The 17,800-nt window shown below is 40.3% G+C and overlaps 1 protein-coding gene across 2 annotated transcripts in view; it reads left to right on the top strand.

Moving 5' to 3' along the window:
• LOC126259284 (spermine oxidase) overlaps positions 1-17,800 on the top strand; it is a 142,740-nt gene that overhangs the window by 104,981 nt on the left and 19,959 nt on the right. For both annotated transcript variants that reach the window (XM_049955935.1, XM_049955943.1), the window contains exon 8: positions 14,939-15,062. In XM_049955935.1, coding sequence (XP_049811892.1) covers positions 14,939-15,062 — 124 coding nt within the window. The remainder of the gene's footprint in view (positions 1-14,938; positions 15,063-17,800) is intronic.

The raw sequence follows: 17,800 nt of genomic DNA, 5'->3' as shown, positions 1-17,800 counted from the left end.
GTCTCCTTCCTCAATGTTAATTATCAGTGTTACAAAAACAAATTACAAGCTCTAAGTAAGTCCTAACAAGGCTCTAAAATTTATAAATTTTATTTTATGTAGTGGCTTTGTCAGAACATCAGATTGTCAGTCATTAGTGCTAATGTGGTTTAACATGACTTTCTTAGAAAAAACTTGCTCGCTCACAGATAAAATTTTCACATGTATATGCTTTAGCTTATAATGGTGCTGTGTGTTCTTACAGAGGATTTTAACTGTGATGTTGTCTTCATAAAGTACAACAGCTCTTTGACTGCCAGGAAGAATGTGATACAAATTACCGAGCCATTGAGTTTCGCTAGTTGGCTAGCTTAAGGCTACAAATTCAGATTCTGTTGATGACAGAGACACTGTGGGTTGCTTCTTAGATGCCCATGAAACACTACAACCAAACACTTTGAAAAGATAGCCACTTTTAGACTACTCTGTCACCAACCCAATCAGAGTCCACATAACCAATTATAGGATTAGTTCATTTTTCATCCATAACATATAACACACTCTGTTTTACAGTTCCCTTAATGTAACACAAGACACTTTTTGAAGCCTTCCACAAATCCAGACTTGCACATGATTGGTACATGCATAGAACACATATGGCTGTGTAAATATCTGATCAGGAACCTAACATAGCATACATCAGTAACCCTATTAATTTTATACACCTTTCCTCAAAGTCTTCATTATCAGGGTTTTCTCTTTTTAATATACTTTGATCAAAATTTTCCGCCATGGGGGTTGAAACAGGATACATTCAAACAAATCAGAAACTTTCAACTCTTTTTCAAGGTAGATACTTTGACAAAATAGTAACAGTGCCCTCCTGTAAATTTTTAACAATATTGATTCTCAAATAGTTTCTAATCATACCCAAATCTTTCAGTTCAAAGTTATCACTCAATAACAGCTTTAAATTGTCAGTGTCACTCTGGGAAGTTGAATCTATCAGATCATCAAAGTAAGCAAATATATATGCTTTAAGGCTATTTTCTGTGTTTACATACAAGCAATACTCAAAATCACTTCTTACAAATTCTAAGCCATTTATTACTGTGTGAAATTTAATATTCCAATTTCTGGGTGAGTCCTTTAAACCATACAGAGCCTTTCTAAGTTTACAAACTTTATCATTCATTCTAATGTAGTATCCAGTAGAATAAGTCTTCAGCTATCTCCATAGATAAATGCACTACAAACATCCAGTTGATAGATGGGAAAGTTATCCTCATTACAAAAAAAAAAAAGAGAAACAGTTTCACTGAAGTTTTGCTACTGGACTGTATATCTCTGAATAAGGCAAGCTTTGTTGGAAACATTTTGATACAAGACGAGATTTATAAGAAACAACATTACATTTTTCATCTCTTTTTTGCCTAAAACCCAACTTTACATCAATAATATCACAATCATTTGGCTTACATACATACTCTGATGTGCTGTTTTCTTCTAGGACTTGCAGCTCTCTTGCTGTGGCAACTTTCCAATTTTTATCTTTGCTACAAGTCACTGCTTCAGCGTAGATACTGGGGTCTTCATCATTTACTGGAGTCAATAGGCTCAACTCATAATCCTCCAAGTAATTTGGGTGTTGAATTTTCCTCCTGTGTCTAAGATTGTATGTCTTCTTGTCATCAAAAACCATAGTTTCCTCCGCATCCTCTTTTTTTCACTATCTTCACTGACTTCTTTTTCTTCTCCAGGATGACTTTTATTTTCTTCCACAATCTCATTTCTGTTCCTTTGACTCTAAAGCTTTATCTATGTTCTCTTTATCACAACATATAGTATCTGATTCTTTTACATGGCCATCAGTTTTCTTCTCTCTTTCAGATTCTGCTGGTGGCAAGAAAATTATGCCTTGATGCATCTCAGTTCTCTTTGTGTAAGGTATAAATATTCTGTACCCCTTCACATAATTACCATAACACATAAATAAACCATCTTGTTTCTGGGATCTAGTATCAGTCTCTTTTCTTTGGGCACAAGGGCAGACATACGAGTTCCAAATATTGTCAAATCTGCTGAAGGTAATTCTCTGGGATAAAAATCTTCAAAAGGAGTTTTACCTTTTGCACAACTTGGACCAGTTCGATTTAGTATGTAAGCCACCATGCCAACACCTTCAGCCCAGAAATGTTTGGGCATTCCTGAAATCATTGAACGAGCAACTTAACCATGGTGCACACTTCCCTTTCAGTTCTTCCATTTTGTTGTGGTGTGCACACAATGCTTCTTTGACGGGTTATGCCATAATTTAATTTTCAGTCCAGTTTCTCTCTCAGTTTTTTCAATAAAATTCCTAATCAAATCTTTAACTTCCTTTTCTGTTTCATAAAGAATACTTTGCAATAACCAGAGCAGTCATCTTTCAACAGCAAAAAAATATTTTACTCCTCCAAGCGAATGCATCTCTGTGAGTCCACGGAAGTCTGCAAGAACCAGGTCAAGTGGGGCATTAGCTCATGACCAACAGGGAAAGGCAAGCAATGTTGTTTACCTGCCAAACATTCTTCACAAGTGACGAAGTTGTCAATGAAGCTCACTCCTTTATGTGACAAAAACTGTCTCACATGCGTAATGCTCTGATGGCACAATTTTTATGACAGACACTCAAGATTTCAACACATTTAGACAAATTGACCAGGCCACTATCAATATTGACTGATGAAAGCTCACTAGTGTTGTTACTGTCAACTGCAGTGTGTGTTTCATCCACACATATCAAAGTAACCATTGACAGTCCTGATTGTGCTCCATTTACTGAAAACAACATATGATACAATTTGTTGACATGTTTGGATAATGCATGAACTTCACCTTAACTGTTCTAGAATTCAGATTGTTCCTTGTTTGATACTAACCACATATGTTTGTCTAATACAGTTCCTACAGAAAACAGATTTATTTCAGTTCAGGCACAAAAAGTGCTCCACTAAGTACTGTTTTGATAAATTTAACTCTCTTTCATGCATACAGCTCCACAGTACAATGCCCAGTCACATCAGGAAGTTTACTATCACCCACAGTAACTTCCATTGAGCTTTGCATACTGTCCAGTTTCATAAACAGTTCTCTCTTGTTGCACATATGCTCACTAGCACCTGTATCCATAATCCAATCATCTTCTGGTCAACTACTTGATTCATACACATAAAGGCATTTACATCTTGAGCTTTTTGCCTTCCTTTGATTTCAACTGCCTGCAATCTGACTTCAGGTGACCTCTTTTCTTACAATAATTGCAGCTGCTCATTTCTCTCTTCACTTTACTTTTCAGTTCTTTGAATAATGGCCCCCATTACTACAAGCATAACAGGTAATTTTTTGCTGCCTGCTTACACTAGCCAAAGCTACCTCCAGCCAACCGGACTGATTATTTCTTTCTTCCTCAATGAGCTGTCTTGAAGTTAACTCATAAATGTTTGCTTCTCAAAGGGGGTTGACTTCCATGCTGAATGAAAATGTTTACATCGCTCAGGTAATGACATTAACACTTTTATTATTATCATTTTATCCGAAAGTGGTTCACCTGCTTGCTTCAGGTTCATGTTGATTTCTTCTATTTCCAGCATAACTATAACCACTGAGTCATCACCAAGTTGGAGTGAGAGAAACTTTTGCTGAAGTAGGTGAATACCCACTGCGGACTCTTTTTCATACGCTGTCTTCAGTTTTGTCCACATGCTGGCTGACGCCGTACATGAAAGTAAATGAGTGAATGGTGCCATCTCCATCCACATCACAATAAGTTTCTGCGCTTCTGTGTCCTTTTCCAGCCATGTTTTTACTTCAGCTTCTTTCTCCTGTGGGGGCTTAATGACAATGGCATTGACAATATCTAAAAGGCCTTTCCCTCTGAATATCACTTCAATTTGGAATTTCCATATCACCCAATTGTCCCCTCCAGACAACTATAAATACTGAAACTGATGCATAGATTGTTTGACTGCACCACCCTAACACTATGCTGGTAACATCAAATTTTGCTGTTATACACGAGACCACCAAACAAATCTCTGCCAATACACTGAAAAACAGATTTATGCATCTGTGCCTGTAACCTGTGATCAGGTGCATTAAATAAAGAATGAAAATAAGCCTGTTTGTGCAGAGTTTATTTTAATGTGTAACAGCTTACAACTAATGGAAGACAACAATACACAGACAAAATAAACAGCAAAAGCTAAAGCATCTAAAGAATAGAAGATAACACAAATCAAAGGAAAACAGTGTTGCGTTTTTAAGATAAAATTAACTTTGTACCATTAACAGGGAGGCATGGTCTTCAGGAGGCATATATTGTTGTGGATTCACAGTGAACTGTTACTAATGTCAGTGGTATCGATTCATGTTGCCAACTTTGATATGGCACCGTGATCTCCGGATGATGCCACACCTACAATTGGACACTGAACTCCAAGGCATTACCCAACACTGCAAATTCACTTGCAAAGTAGATGGTTGTGCTAAATCTTATGCAGGCAGCCTCATTAGATACAGATTGGTTGAAGCCATAGTTGGCCATCAACTCCAGATTGGTGCCCTCAGATTACCAGATCCTGGCTGGGAAGTAGTGGTACCTTTTGTATGGTCATTTGAAATAACACAATCAGCCCAGTGTCTGATGTCATGTTCACTGAGCCATCCACCACAGGCCGTGCTTCCTTCTTGCTCTGGGTGCTTCTGCCACTACACTGCAGAGCTGTCTGCACAGATTATGGTTGGACATACCACATTTTTACCATATGTCACAGTGCCGGAGCATGGACTGCAAGGAGGTCTTCATTGTCTGTACAATGCACGGTGGGGTCCACGACAAATGTCTGTGTATGCACCTCCACGTTACTGGCTACTGGGCACAGTTTCAACCAGATACTGGTGCTACAGCAATATTGTTGCCTCTGTCCTGGTATGTACAAAGCCTTTGCTTGGTTATGGCCAAGCACCAATCCCAGTTTTAGGCATATGGTATGCCTTTGTCACGTACAGATCAATTACTCACCATCATGGAGTCCATATGGAACTTACTCAATTGTCTCATGACAAGGGACACTCTTCACCAAGTTCCATCAGGTCTCTGGTTATCTTCCATCATTTTAGTCCATAAACCATATGGATCTCTTCGCATTTGTGAGGACTTCAAAGCCACAAAAATGCCCAAGCTGTAACAGATATCTCTCACTATCACAGTCCAAAGCATTATTTTCTCTCCTTACATATGAGCTTTGCTACCCAAAGATCAACCTTTTGGAATGTACTTCCAGATTCCCATTGATGCAGTGTTTCAAAGTTTTATGGTAATCAATATGCCATTTGGATTATACCAATACTGTGGGGTATCATTTTGTGTCACAAGCAACTGAGGAATATTTCAAAGGTTCAAGGAACAGTTACTGTGGAGCATTACCTAGTGATAAAATTATTTTGAATAAACCAACAAACTGATGAAGAAGAACACTTATCCGGCCTGCAATGAGTTTTTACACTGCTGGGCCTAACAGGCCTTCATTGCAACCTCCAAAGTTATTCATTTTTTCAGCCATAAATAAAGTACTTAGGGTGTATTACAGGGAAAGGTGGAGTGAGACCAACAGAAGCAGATGTACCAGCTGTACAGAAAACACTGGAACTGAGCAATCTGAAAGAACTTCAGTCAATACTTGATAAAATAAATAATTGTTAATGCTTCATTCAAAATGCCACCATGACATCTGCAGCTTTGAACAGATTCTAGAAAGCTACTTTTGAGTGGACTTCTCAAAGTAAGGAGGCATTCTCTGGTCTCTAATAGTGTCTAGTACAAGCACTGTGGTTGCTTGTTGAGTTCCCACTCATCCTGGTAATGGATATCCCAAGTAGGGAATTGGAACAATATTGTCTCATCGCACAACACAATGGATCTGAACCTCTAATTGTGTATGCATTTCAAGTCTGTTTTCTACAAAACTACATACATGTTGATAAACAGCCTCTCTCAATCATCTATGGCACACAGAAGAACCATAAGTATCTGTTCAGTAGTAATTTGAGTTGGTCACCAACCACAGTTCACAGTTGGCACTATTTGCACATGATTACTACATCCAGAATGCACTGCCAATTGTGTACAGTGTTGGCCCTTGCTCCTCAGTAAGTACCAATATGAGACAATGTATGTTATAGATTTATAGATCACTATGCCAATGCAAACACTTTATCCTGGTTACCTTTGGGTCCAAATGAGGTATTTAATGCCTCCTCTCAGATCTGTTGGCAAATAGACAACCAACCCCCAGCATGCCTAACAGATCTTCTGCAGACAGCTGCATAAATAGCAGATGTGACGATAGGCCATCTTGTATCACATATTTGCTGTTATTCATGCAGAGAGTGACCATCATGGTTTCAAGAAACATAGCAGGCTGCCAAAAGCCTGTTCTCCCTCTGGGACCAGCTTAGAGTGATCCAAGGTGTACTTTTCTGTCTGCAACTGCAGAAATTGGCCAGCTGATTATTCCAGAAGATCTAAGTCAGAGGTATTAGCACTCCTCCATCATGGACACTGAAGCATATCCAGTTGCAAACAACTTGCACACTGATATGCAGGGTTTCCATAATTAAAGTTCCAGTTTCAAAATGCTGTAGAAAGAGAAAAACTGCTCAGAATGACATTAAATTCAAACAGCATATTTTTGACACAGGAGAAATGTCAAGGGAAAAAAGAAGAAAAAAAATAGCTTGACAAAAATTTGCACAGTAGATGGCACTGTAAGCATCAGAATATATCCACCAATAGATGTGCACCAGCCACCTGTTACTCAGTTTGCATCAAAGATACTCAACATGACTGATCCATGAAGGATCATGTGCTACTGGTAAAGCTCTGTTACAAGAATGGCGACTGTGTGCCAGTAGCCCTGCAGAAGTTCTAGACACCCAAGGGTATGAAAGAAAGCATTAGTCCGATGTCTGCTAAGGGGCTGGAGAAGATGGTTACAAAATTGAAAAAGCCAAGTTCTTTTGAAGTGCAATGTGGCAGAGAGAGGAAAGCAGGTGATCCAACGTTTGTCAAAGATATGGCCATGGCATTGCAGGAAGGGCTGGGCAGTGGTGTTCAAATGTGCAGTGCACAGGGAATTGCCCAAACATTGGACACGCCTGAGAGCATCATGTACCTACAAAACATCATGCATTGGTATTCACACAAAACCACCCATATCTAGAAGTTGCTTCCTGCTGACCTGCCAGCAGTACAAATGTTCACTGTGGGATTTCTTGCTATCATGGAAGTGGACTATGAATGGTAACTGAATATTCTATGGACAAACTAAGCCAATTTCCATCTCCAAGGACATGCCAATACACAGAATTGCAGAATACGGGCACCGAAAAATCCGAATGTGTGCGAACTGGTAACACATAATTCTGCAAAGGTGTCTGTATGCTGCAGGTTGACAGTATCACTTAATTGAAAATTTAGACTTTCTCAGTGTAACTTGATGATGAAGTCTTCTCAGGTTATCAGTAAAGTCAAAGCACTATTCTGTGTCAGCATTTCGACAAGTTTCCTTCTTGTCATCTTCAGGAGAAGGGTCGGGTTCTTGTTCTGTCCATTTCTTTATAGCTGCTGGACTGCAGGCTCCTCCGCATCATCTGCATGGGGCCTGTCCATTCTGTCTCATGCCTTGCCAGTTTTGCATTGGAGTAGTCTTGTCATATTTTTGTTATCATTGCATCTCATGCAGTGCTAAGTTGGAAATCACTGTCTCATTTGACAAGGTTGTCATGGATCCTTATTTTCACATCATGTATAATGATCAAATCCCAGAACCCGCTAACCTGCACAGCAGCTTTGTTCAAAATCAAACATATGGTTTGCCTTGAGACTGTGTTCCGCCACCACAGATTTCTCCATTTGGACTAGGTGAATGTTCTGAGCAGTGCTGCGAAAGATGGTTTCAATGTTGGTCTTTTCTAATATCCTGGCAATCTCTGCCATGGATGGCCCAGCATACCAAAGGAATGTCAAGTGCATTACTTTCGCTCATTGGCCAAAATCAAAAATATGCTGGGCTCAGTGAAGGATAAACTAGGAATACAGACATCTGGAGTCTACAGCATCAGTTGCAAGTGTCGCAAACAGAACATTGGGCAGATGCAGTGATGTATACCACAGCACTACTCAGAATACATAAGCAGTGTTTGCTTAGGCCAAATGGAGGTATCTGCAGTGGTGCAACACAGTCTCAAGGAATACCATATATTAGATTTTTAACAAACAAAGCTGCTGTGTGGGATGAACAGGTTCTGAGATTTGGCCTTTAAAGAGGCTGTGGAGATGTGCGTCCATGACAGCCTTGTCAATCGGGATAGCGATTTCCATCTTAGCACCACATGGGTTGCAGCAATAATGAAAATGTGACAAGAACACTCCGATGCGAAACCAGTGAAGGCAACAGATGGAATTGACAGGCTCCATCAGGCTGTGACACCCGCACCCACCAGCATGCAGAGAGCCCCGACAACCACCAGCCACAACTGCCCCCTCTGTGGTCTGCGACATCCCTTCTGGAGGCACCGAATTGCCCACTGCCAATGCAGATGATGCAAAGGAGCCTGCAGTCTAGTGGCTATAAAGAACCAGATAGGACATGAACCAAACACTTCATCTGAAGATGCAAGCAGGAAACTTCTTGATTAGTTGCCACAAAATGACACCTTGACTCAGCAGAGAACCCGAGAAGACTTCATCATCAACATTCACTGAGAAAGTCTGAATTTGCATATAGCACACTTCTACAGAGAGGAGATACAGTGCAGCTTCAAGATGCTGCGGAAACTTTGTAACAAGGAGGCAAATATGCTCAGCAGACTAGCCTTCCTTCAGTGATGTCAGGACAAGGAAGTACTGCTGCAGTTCACTCACCTGCTGGCTGGGTATTGATGCATGAGCACATATGCATCACGAGATTTGAACTTGACAAAAGTTTGCACTTTACTCGCATGACACTTGGAACTGGCATCCAAAATCTCACCATGCTCATTGGAGTGGGTAGATGGTAACTCATTCACAACCAGTGAACTCTGTAAATGTAAAGCCACCATAAAACAACAAGACAAGTTCCATTGGCTCAAGTGCAGAACACCAATACAAAGGTTTTGAAGACCATTATCAGTTTAACTGGAAAGGAACTGGACAAGGCAAAAACATCCATGCTGTCAAAAGGATTACATTTTGCACTGGTTCCAACTACATTACCTAAATGGGAGATCATCAGTAGCACCAAGCAGGCCAACTGTGAGCTTCTCTCTCACACTGCTGAAGAGAGCAGGGGGGAGATTTGCAAATTCGACGGAGTTTGTGAAGATACTTCGAGGGACATGTCTGGACAAAGGTGACATCCTGGTCAGCTTTGATGTCATGTACCTCTTCATACAGGCAAATCTTGAGGACTCCTTGACATCACTAAGGGGCCACTTTGATGAAGACACAGTGAAACTGTTCTGCCGCACACTCATCGCCACACCACATACTTCCAATGTGCTGGTAAATTCTATCAACAGATAGATAGGTTCTCTCCTGAAGCCATGTATTGCAAACCTATACAGGGAACACTTTGAAGAAATGGCTCTCAAAATGGCATGCCTGAAACCAAAGGTGCTCTACTACTACTTGGACGATGGACAACATGTTCATAATTTGGCCACATGGAAAAGAAAATGTACAAGAATTTCTTATCACTTCAACATCATATATGATAATATTAAATTCACCATGGAAGTGGAAGGAAATGGATGTCTGCCTTTCCTCGACATTATGATAAAGAAGAAGACTGACAGCACATTATGTAATTCTGTTTACAGGAAGAAGACACACACAGACCTGTACCATAATGCCAGTAGCTGCTACCACCCAGCACAGCACAAATCTGCACTCACCACCTTGGTGCGCAGAGCATAAGATATGTGTGACAAAGAAAATCTACCTGCTGAACTGCAGTACTTGAGAAACACTGTTTGCAAGAATGGCTATTGTGAGGTCCAGGTAAGACATGCTTTCCAACTGAACGAGAAGGAGAGGGAAGACATATGGAACCATCCACAGCAAAGTTTGCCAGGATATTAGAAAAGAGCAACATTGAAACTATCTTCCACTCATCAGCCAAAATCAATAATATACTGGGCTCAGCGAAGGATAAACTAGGGATACAGACACCTAGAGTCCGCAGAAACAGCTGCAAGTGTGGCAAACAGAACATCAGCCAGATGCAGTGATGTATATCACAGCACTGCTCAGAATGTGTAAGGAGTGTTTGCCTAGGTCAAATTGGCTGTGGCAGAACGTGGTCTCAAGGAAAACCATATGTTTGATTTTGAATGAACAAAGATCCTGTGTGGGGTGAATGGGTTTTGGGATGCAGTCTTTAAAGAGGCTGTTGAGATACAAGTCCATGACAACCTTGTCAACTGAGATAGCAGTTTCCATCTTAGTATTGCATGGGTTGCAGTGATAACAAAATATGACAAGAATGCTCCGATGTGAAACCAGCGAAGGCAGTGGATGAAATGGACAGGCCCCACCAGGACACAATGCCTGCACCCACCAGCACTCAGGGAGTCCCCAGGACCACAGGTCGTGATTCCTTCCCACCGTGGGCCACAATGCCCCTTCCGGAGGCACGTAATTATTGCTGCTGATTCATTCGAGGCAGTGGTCAACTGACTATAAAGAACCGGACAGAACACAAACCCAACACTTCACTTGAAGGTAACAAGAAGGAAACTTGTTGAAACATTGTCACAGAATGACACCTTGACTCAGCTGATAACTGGAGAAGACATCATCATTGGCATCATATATGGCAAAGCCATATTTTTTGAAGCAGATGAGTCCCAAAGGTCTTGTTACCTGTACTGTCAAATGTTTTGTGAGTCTTGCAAACCAATGTTGTTCCAATCCATCAACAGTGTAATCATTTTTATGCAAGCTGGCAGTCCTCCATATATTGCTCAGCCAGTGGCATAATGCATAACTCAAGTGCTGCTGAAGAGGGATTTTGGAAATGCTACAATTATCAGCCATCATTTCCCTGCAGCCCAGTCATCCTGATCACCTGATCTTAATCCATGTGACTTCTGGCTGTGGGATTGTCTGAAAGATGTGCTAAGTGCTCCAATTACAAAATAGCTTAATTGAAGGCACACATTGGACAACACATTCTGAACTTGATGCCGGAGATGCTCCAGTCTGCTGTGGAACGTGCTGTTTCTTGATTTCAACTTGTGGCAGGAAATGGTGGACAACATATTGAACATATCTTGCACCAGACCCACAACAATTAGAAACTGGTGTAATTTTGCTTGTTATGTGGGTTTTGTCCTCAGACAGTTAAAAACTTCTCATTTTACCTGGTATGACCTTGCCATTGATGATGGGCTTACGTAACTAACAGTGCCATAACTGTTGAATGCAGAACTTGTGCAGTCATGCACGGTGAACAGTATGATTGTTGTAATGTGCAACTCAAACCATAGCCATCATGTAGTGGTTCATCTGTCATTTGTAGCCACCCCATTTACATTATTATGCTTACATCATCATCTGTTTGTTGAATTTTCATTAATTTTTTTGGTTCCCTAATGTTTCCCCCATGTCAATAATATTGTATTCAGATTTGACAACATTCTGGACAGGGATTCTCAATCTACAGTATTTTGTAACTGGACCTTTAATTATGGACACCTTTAACATACTGGTATGGTATAAATCAAGACATCATCGAGATGGTCACATGATGATGGATAAGTGCCACATCCTAGCCAGCACCAGTCACCATTTACATTCACGACAACCACCGCAGGTTCCCTGTAGCATCTCCACACAGATTTAGTGGGATCATTTCTACAGTGTATGTGTATGGTAGTGATGGATACGTGTTCACATTTCCTCTGTATAATACAGATGTCCACACCAGCAGAAGCTGCTGCTCAAGTTTTAGCCCATATATCTTCAATATAACACCTTTTGAAGATCATTGTTTCTGACATTGGACTCCAATTCTCATTCCAAACCTTTTCAAGCGTCTGTACCCTCAAGTCATACAGCATTTTCCATCTGTTCCATTGCATTCCCCTTCCAACAGTACATCAGAATGTCTGGTGAGGAGGTTAAAGGCACACATGGCCCATTTCATCCACTGAAGAACTGAAGAATATCATTGGCCATGTTTCTAAGTACTTACTATACTACAAACTCTGATGGAAAAAGCCCAGCAGAATTGCTTCATGATAGACAACTGAGGACAGGACTTTAGTTTCTACAGCTGGATGAACATCAGCCATCACCATGAGTCCAGTATGTCTTCAGAGAACAAGATACAGTCCTCATTTGTGGGTTTGGAAGTAAACCTTGTAGGTTCCCAGGCACCATCATCAAGGTCCAGGGTACAGCAATGACCACTATATAAACCCAGACAAGAGTGATTTGGCAATACATCAAGCAGATGTACCTTTGAAGAGTTTCCATGCCTAGAACTATATGTCATTTCTAGCAACAGCGTAAAATCCACCATTACCACCACCATCAACACCCAACCAAATGCCATCCCATCAGCTTCAGAAAAGTGGGACTATTTCATGTGTCCAGGCTTGGAAATGGCAAAAGCTAACACATCAGATCCATCATGAACCCTGACAGAAGATGAATCAACACTTGTACCAGTGGTGACCATAGTGCACAAAATTGCCACCAGCCACACAAATAACAGTACCTCCAGGCACAATGCCACACTGATCACTTGCAAGACAACAAGTAGTATTTCAGCCTTACCTTGTGTCTTTGGGGGAAGGGGGACCTTTTATCTTTTCTATCAGTGGGTGAAGATGTATTGATAGTGAACTCTGTATAGCTCTGTTTTAAGCTGTGGGAACTCCACCAAATGACTGCCGGCCACAGAAGTTGGCTGCCTGGGGAATATGAAAATGCCAAAATCACCAGTCACAGAGTAAGCAGAAATCAATTTCTCTTAAGGCAGCTTCCTGAAACAGATCATCACTAGCCGTGCTGCATGACCACCTTCTCACTGCCTCTGCTGCTTAGTTATGATTACATCATCTCTACACTCTACTGGGTTCTCAGAGTTCATTGTCTCATCTGGTGTAATGCCAAGGGACTTTATTGGTAGTGCTCAACAAAAGGTGAAAGACACTGAAACATTTCCTCATGATATCTATTCTGTCATGGTCTATGTTGTGTGTAACACTCTGAACTTGCTCAAATTACTATAACTGTCACTGATTGCATCCTGTGATATAAATTGAATGTCTGGAATATCCAGTGTCAGTTTCTTGTACTTCACTTAATTTCTTTTGGACTTTAAATTTTTACTGGACAGGCAGACATGGTGATTTGAGTTGTATTAATATTTGATATACAATAAATTCTGTAATTATATAAATGTGTATTCATTTGCTATGCATTACACCAAAATATTTTATGACTTCTTTTATCACTACAAATCTTTTGTGTTTATTACTTTCACACATTGTTTTGCATATGTCTTTTCTACCATATACACTATGTGATCAAAAGTACCCATACACCTACAAAAACGTACATTTTTCATATTAGGTACATTGTGCTGCCACCTACTGCCAGGTACTCCATATCAGTTACCTCAATAGTCATTAGACATCGTGAGAGAGCAGAATGCGGCACTCTGCGGAGGTCACAGACTTCAAACGTGGTCATGTGATTGGGTGTAACTTGTGTCATACGTCTGTACGTGAGATTTCCACACTCCTAAACATCCCTAGGTCCACTGTTTCCAATGTGATAGTGAAATGGAAATGTGAAGGGACATGTACAGCACAAAAGCGTACAGGCCGACCTCGTCTGCCAATAGTTGAAGACGGCCATAATGTGTAGTAGGCAGACATCTATCCAGACCATCACACAGGAATTCCAAGCTACATCAGGATCCACTGCAAATGCCATGATGGATTAGCAGGAGGTGAGAAAACTTGGATTTCGTGGTCAAGTGGCTGTTCAAAAACCACACATCAAGCCAGTAAATGCCAAATGACACCTCGCTTGGTGTGAGGAGCATAAACATTGAACGATTGAACAGTGGAAAAATGTTGTGTGGAGTGATGAATAATGGTACAAATGTGGCTATCCCATTTCAGGGTGCGGTTATGGCGAATGCCCAGTGAATATCATCTGCCAGCTTGTGCAGTGCCAACAGTAAAGTTCAGAGGCAGTGGTGTTATGGTGTGATCATGTTTTACATGGAGGTGGCTTGCACCCTTTGTTGTTTTGCATGGCATTATCACAGCACAGGGCTACACTGATGTTTTAAGGACCTTCTTGTTTCCCACGGTTTAAGAGCAATTTGGGGATGGCCATTGCATCTTTCAACATGATTGAGCACCTGTTCATAATGCACAGCCTGTGATGGAGTTGTTACATGACAGTACATCCTTGTAATGGACTGGATTGCACAGAGTCCTGACCTGAATCCTACAGAACACCTTTGGGATGTTTTGGAATGCTGACTTCATACCGGGCCTTACCGACTGACATTGATGCCTTCCTCAGTGCAGCACTCTGTGAAGAATGGGCTGTCATTCCCCAAGAAATCTTCCAGCACCTGACTTAGTGTATACCTGTGAGAGCGGAAGCTGTCATCAAGGCTAGGGCTGGGTTAACATCATATTGAATTTGAGCATTACTAATGGAGGTTGCCATGAACTTGTAAGTCATTTTCAGCCAGGTGTCCGGATACTTTTGATCAAATAGTGTATAATATGCTAAAAAGGAGCAGTTTTTCTTAGAATACTATGAATAGATGTCTTTGTTCTTCAGTCCACTTTCTCTATCATAATTCAGATTATCATACCATACATTGTTGTTGAATAGATCAAGTTGGACAGCAAATCCCCATTTTCGTGGGTCCTACAGTTTCCGAAGTTTGGATACAGAAAGATATGGTACAAATGCTGCTAGTCTGGCAAAACCAATATCCAACACTGGTGGAAATCAGGTAAGAGAGCATACTAACTTTTATATGGTGTTCTTAGTTATTATTTTAAATTTTTATTGTTGTGTGTAACTCATAGAGTATATTAAGGAATTTTTTTACATCACAACAAAAAGCTTGAGTTGTATCCAAAGGGACTGTTTCTCTTTATTGTATTCATAAATAATAACCAACCTCTCTTAGGCTTGACAGCCAACCAGAGTTGTTGTATCATGTTATCTCACATACAGTCTTCATCTTCACCAATAGCTCTGACACCAACCTTGTCCAACAGCAGAATCATATTGCATAAACTGTGGTAACTAATTTACTACGCTTAAATGAAATTGTCTTTCTTGTAGATATTTAAGCACTTCAGAAACAAAACAAACTGTAAGGATTCATCATATTACTCTTGATTAAATTTGGAAATTTGTGGTAAGGACTATGGGACCAAACTGCTGAGGTCATCAGTTCCTAGGCTTACTCACTACTTAATCTAACTTAAACTAACTTACACTAAGAACAACACACACACACACACACACACACACACACACACACACACACACACACACACACACACACACCCCCATGTCCAAGGGAGGACTCAAACCTCCGAAGGTGGGAGCCTCCCGAACCATGACAAGGCACCTCAGACCGCACGGCTATCCCATGTGGCTACTCTTGATTAATTTAAAGATGAAAGGTTCTCACTGAAATCTGGAGAATGTAATGCAAATTACTTATATTCCAATAACTTCACACCTTCTCAAAGTACTTCTGTGAAGTTGTTCCCACTAATTCTTTAAAATTATTTAATGAAAACTCACCGATATGCATTTTGATACATTGTTCACAAACAAGTTGTAGGTAGGCACAGCTTCTTTTGTGGACTTTAATTGGTGGCCATTAATAATTTATTGTCTATTTGAGAACAGAAGGGAATCTAATAGTGCTAAATTTTGACTGTATGGTAGATGCAGGAGTCTCTGGAATTCGGAAACATCAAGATATATTCATGGTTTTGCTCACTATGTGAGAAGGCAACATTATCATGCTGGATCAATATTCCCTGCATGCTACGTGCTTCTCTTTGTGACTTTTGAACAGTTTTCGAAGTCACTTTTTAGCACATGCATGCACTATTCGATGGTATTTTCTGCAAAGGCTGCTGGGAAAGGGAGACTTTTCACATGTCAGATGAGTATGAAGGACAGAAGATGTTATAAACACTTGTGGATTACACTATAAATTAATTACAGAATTGATGTTGTTATTTGTTATTTATAAATAATTATATCAGAAGGCTTCTGAGTAGTGTGTTAGCTGATTAGCAGAAAAGTTGTTGGTGGGGAAAAAAGCTACTGGTTTTCTGTTTGTTTCTGATGATGGACTAATAGTTATGAATATATGCTAATAACTTAGTCAGAAAAAAAGATCACTGCTAGATATATTCAAACATGTTCACATACTGGACAGACTTCCAAGCATTTGACATTGATTGGCTGTTGTTTTATAGATGAAACCCACAATGGTGTATTTTCAGCCTATGGTTATCTGTAAAATTTTGCTCTGTCCAGTCTCTCCTATCCTACTCTGACGTTACTATCAGACTGTTTTTGTCTGCCCAAGTAAGACAAACCTAACATCTTTCTTTGTAATGAAATTAAAGGAAAGTTACCTATAGAAATATATTTATTGGCTTTGTGTTAAAATCTCAATATATATCCCCATGGACAGCAAAATATAGATAGATATGCATAATGGAGTAAGTAAAGATGATCCCTCACTGATCTGTGTAGGTGTTGAATGGTTGGTAGGTAGGGTCATAAATCAGATCTAGAATACAAAAGTTCAACTTATGAACTTATAATGTTCTTAGATTTTATATGTTCAGGCTCTTATGCACAGGGTGAATCCAAACTCAAATGACAAAATTTTGATACTTTCTGAGCATTTTGTTGTATGAGACATATGGTATCCAGTGACTTGTTACAGAGTAATAGCATTTAGTTTGATTTCTTACCCCCATTAATCTTTATATCTGTATTGGATTCAAAATATATCAACAGTATACACTGTGTGCCTTGTTTGGAAACAAACTTGCTGCATTCACTTACAGTATTCACTGCTGACAACAGTAACGCCTAGTGTACTCTTTGCCCCCAAGCTACCATTCGGCACTATTTTGTTCTGTCTTGGGTTTGTTATTACAGTAGTGTCTGCCCCCGGTAGCTGAGTGGTCAGCACGACAGACTGTCAATCCAAAGGGCCCAGGTTCGATTCCCGGCTGGGTCGGAGATTTTCTCCGCTCAGGGACTGGGTGTTGTGTTGTCCTAATCATCATCATTTCATCCCCATCGACGCGCAAGTCGCCGAAGTGGTGTCAAATCGAAAGACTTGCACCAGGCGAACGGTCTACCTGACGGGAGGCCCTCATCACACGACATTTCATTTTTCATTACAGTAGTGTTCGTTTTACATTGCAATAAAGAGGAATATGGATAGGTTTATGAAGGGTCAGCAAATATGCACTTTGTGTGAGGAGTTCACTGAATGCAATGGAAGGGTGACACAATGTTGCAATTCTGGACTTGTTCCTGAAACAACAGCAACCACTACACAAAGTATGTGATCCATCCAAGATTTACCATCTTACTCTGTGATTTGTGTTGTTTGTTTTGATAATTGCATATTATAGACATTGTCACTGTTAAGAGGGTATTTTCACAAAGACAAAGGTAATTGGGGTAACAAAC

This window comes from Schistocerca nitens, chromosome 1, assembly GCF_023898315.1.
Source record: "Schistocerca nitens isolate TAMUIC-IGC-003100 chromosome 1, iqSchNite1.1, whole genome shotgun sequence".
NCBI lineage: Eukaryota > Metazoa > Arthropoda > Insecta > Orthoptera > Acrididae > Schistocerca > Schistocerca nitens.
This window is presented reverse-complemented; position numbering and strand designations above follow the sequence as displayed.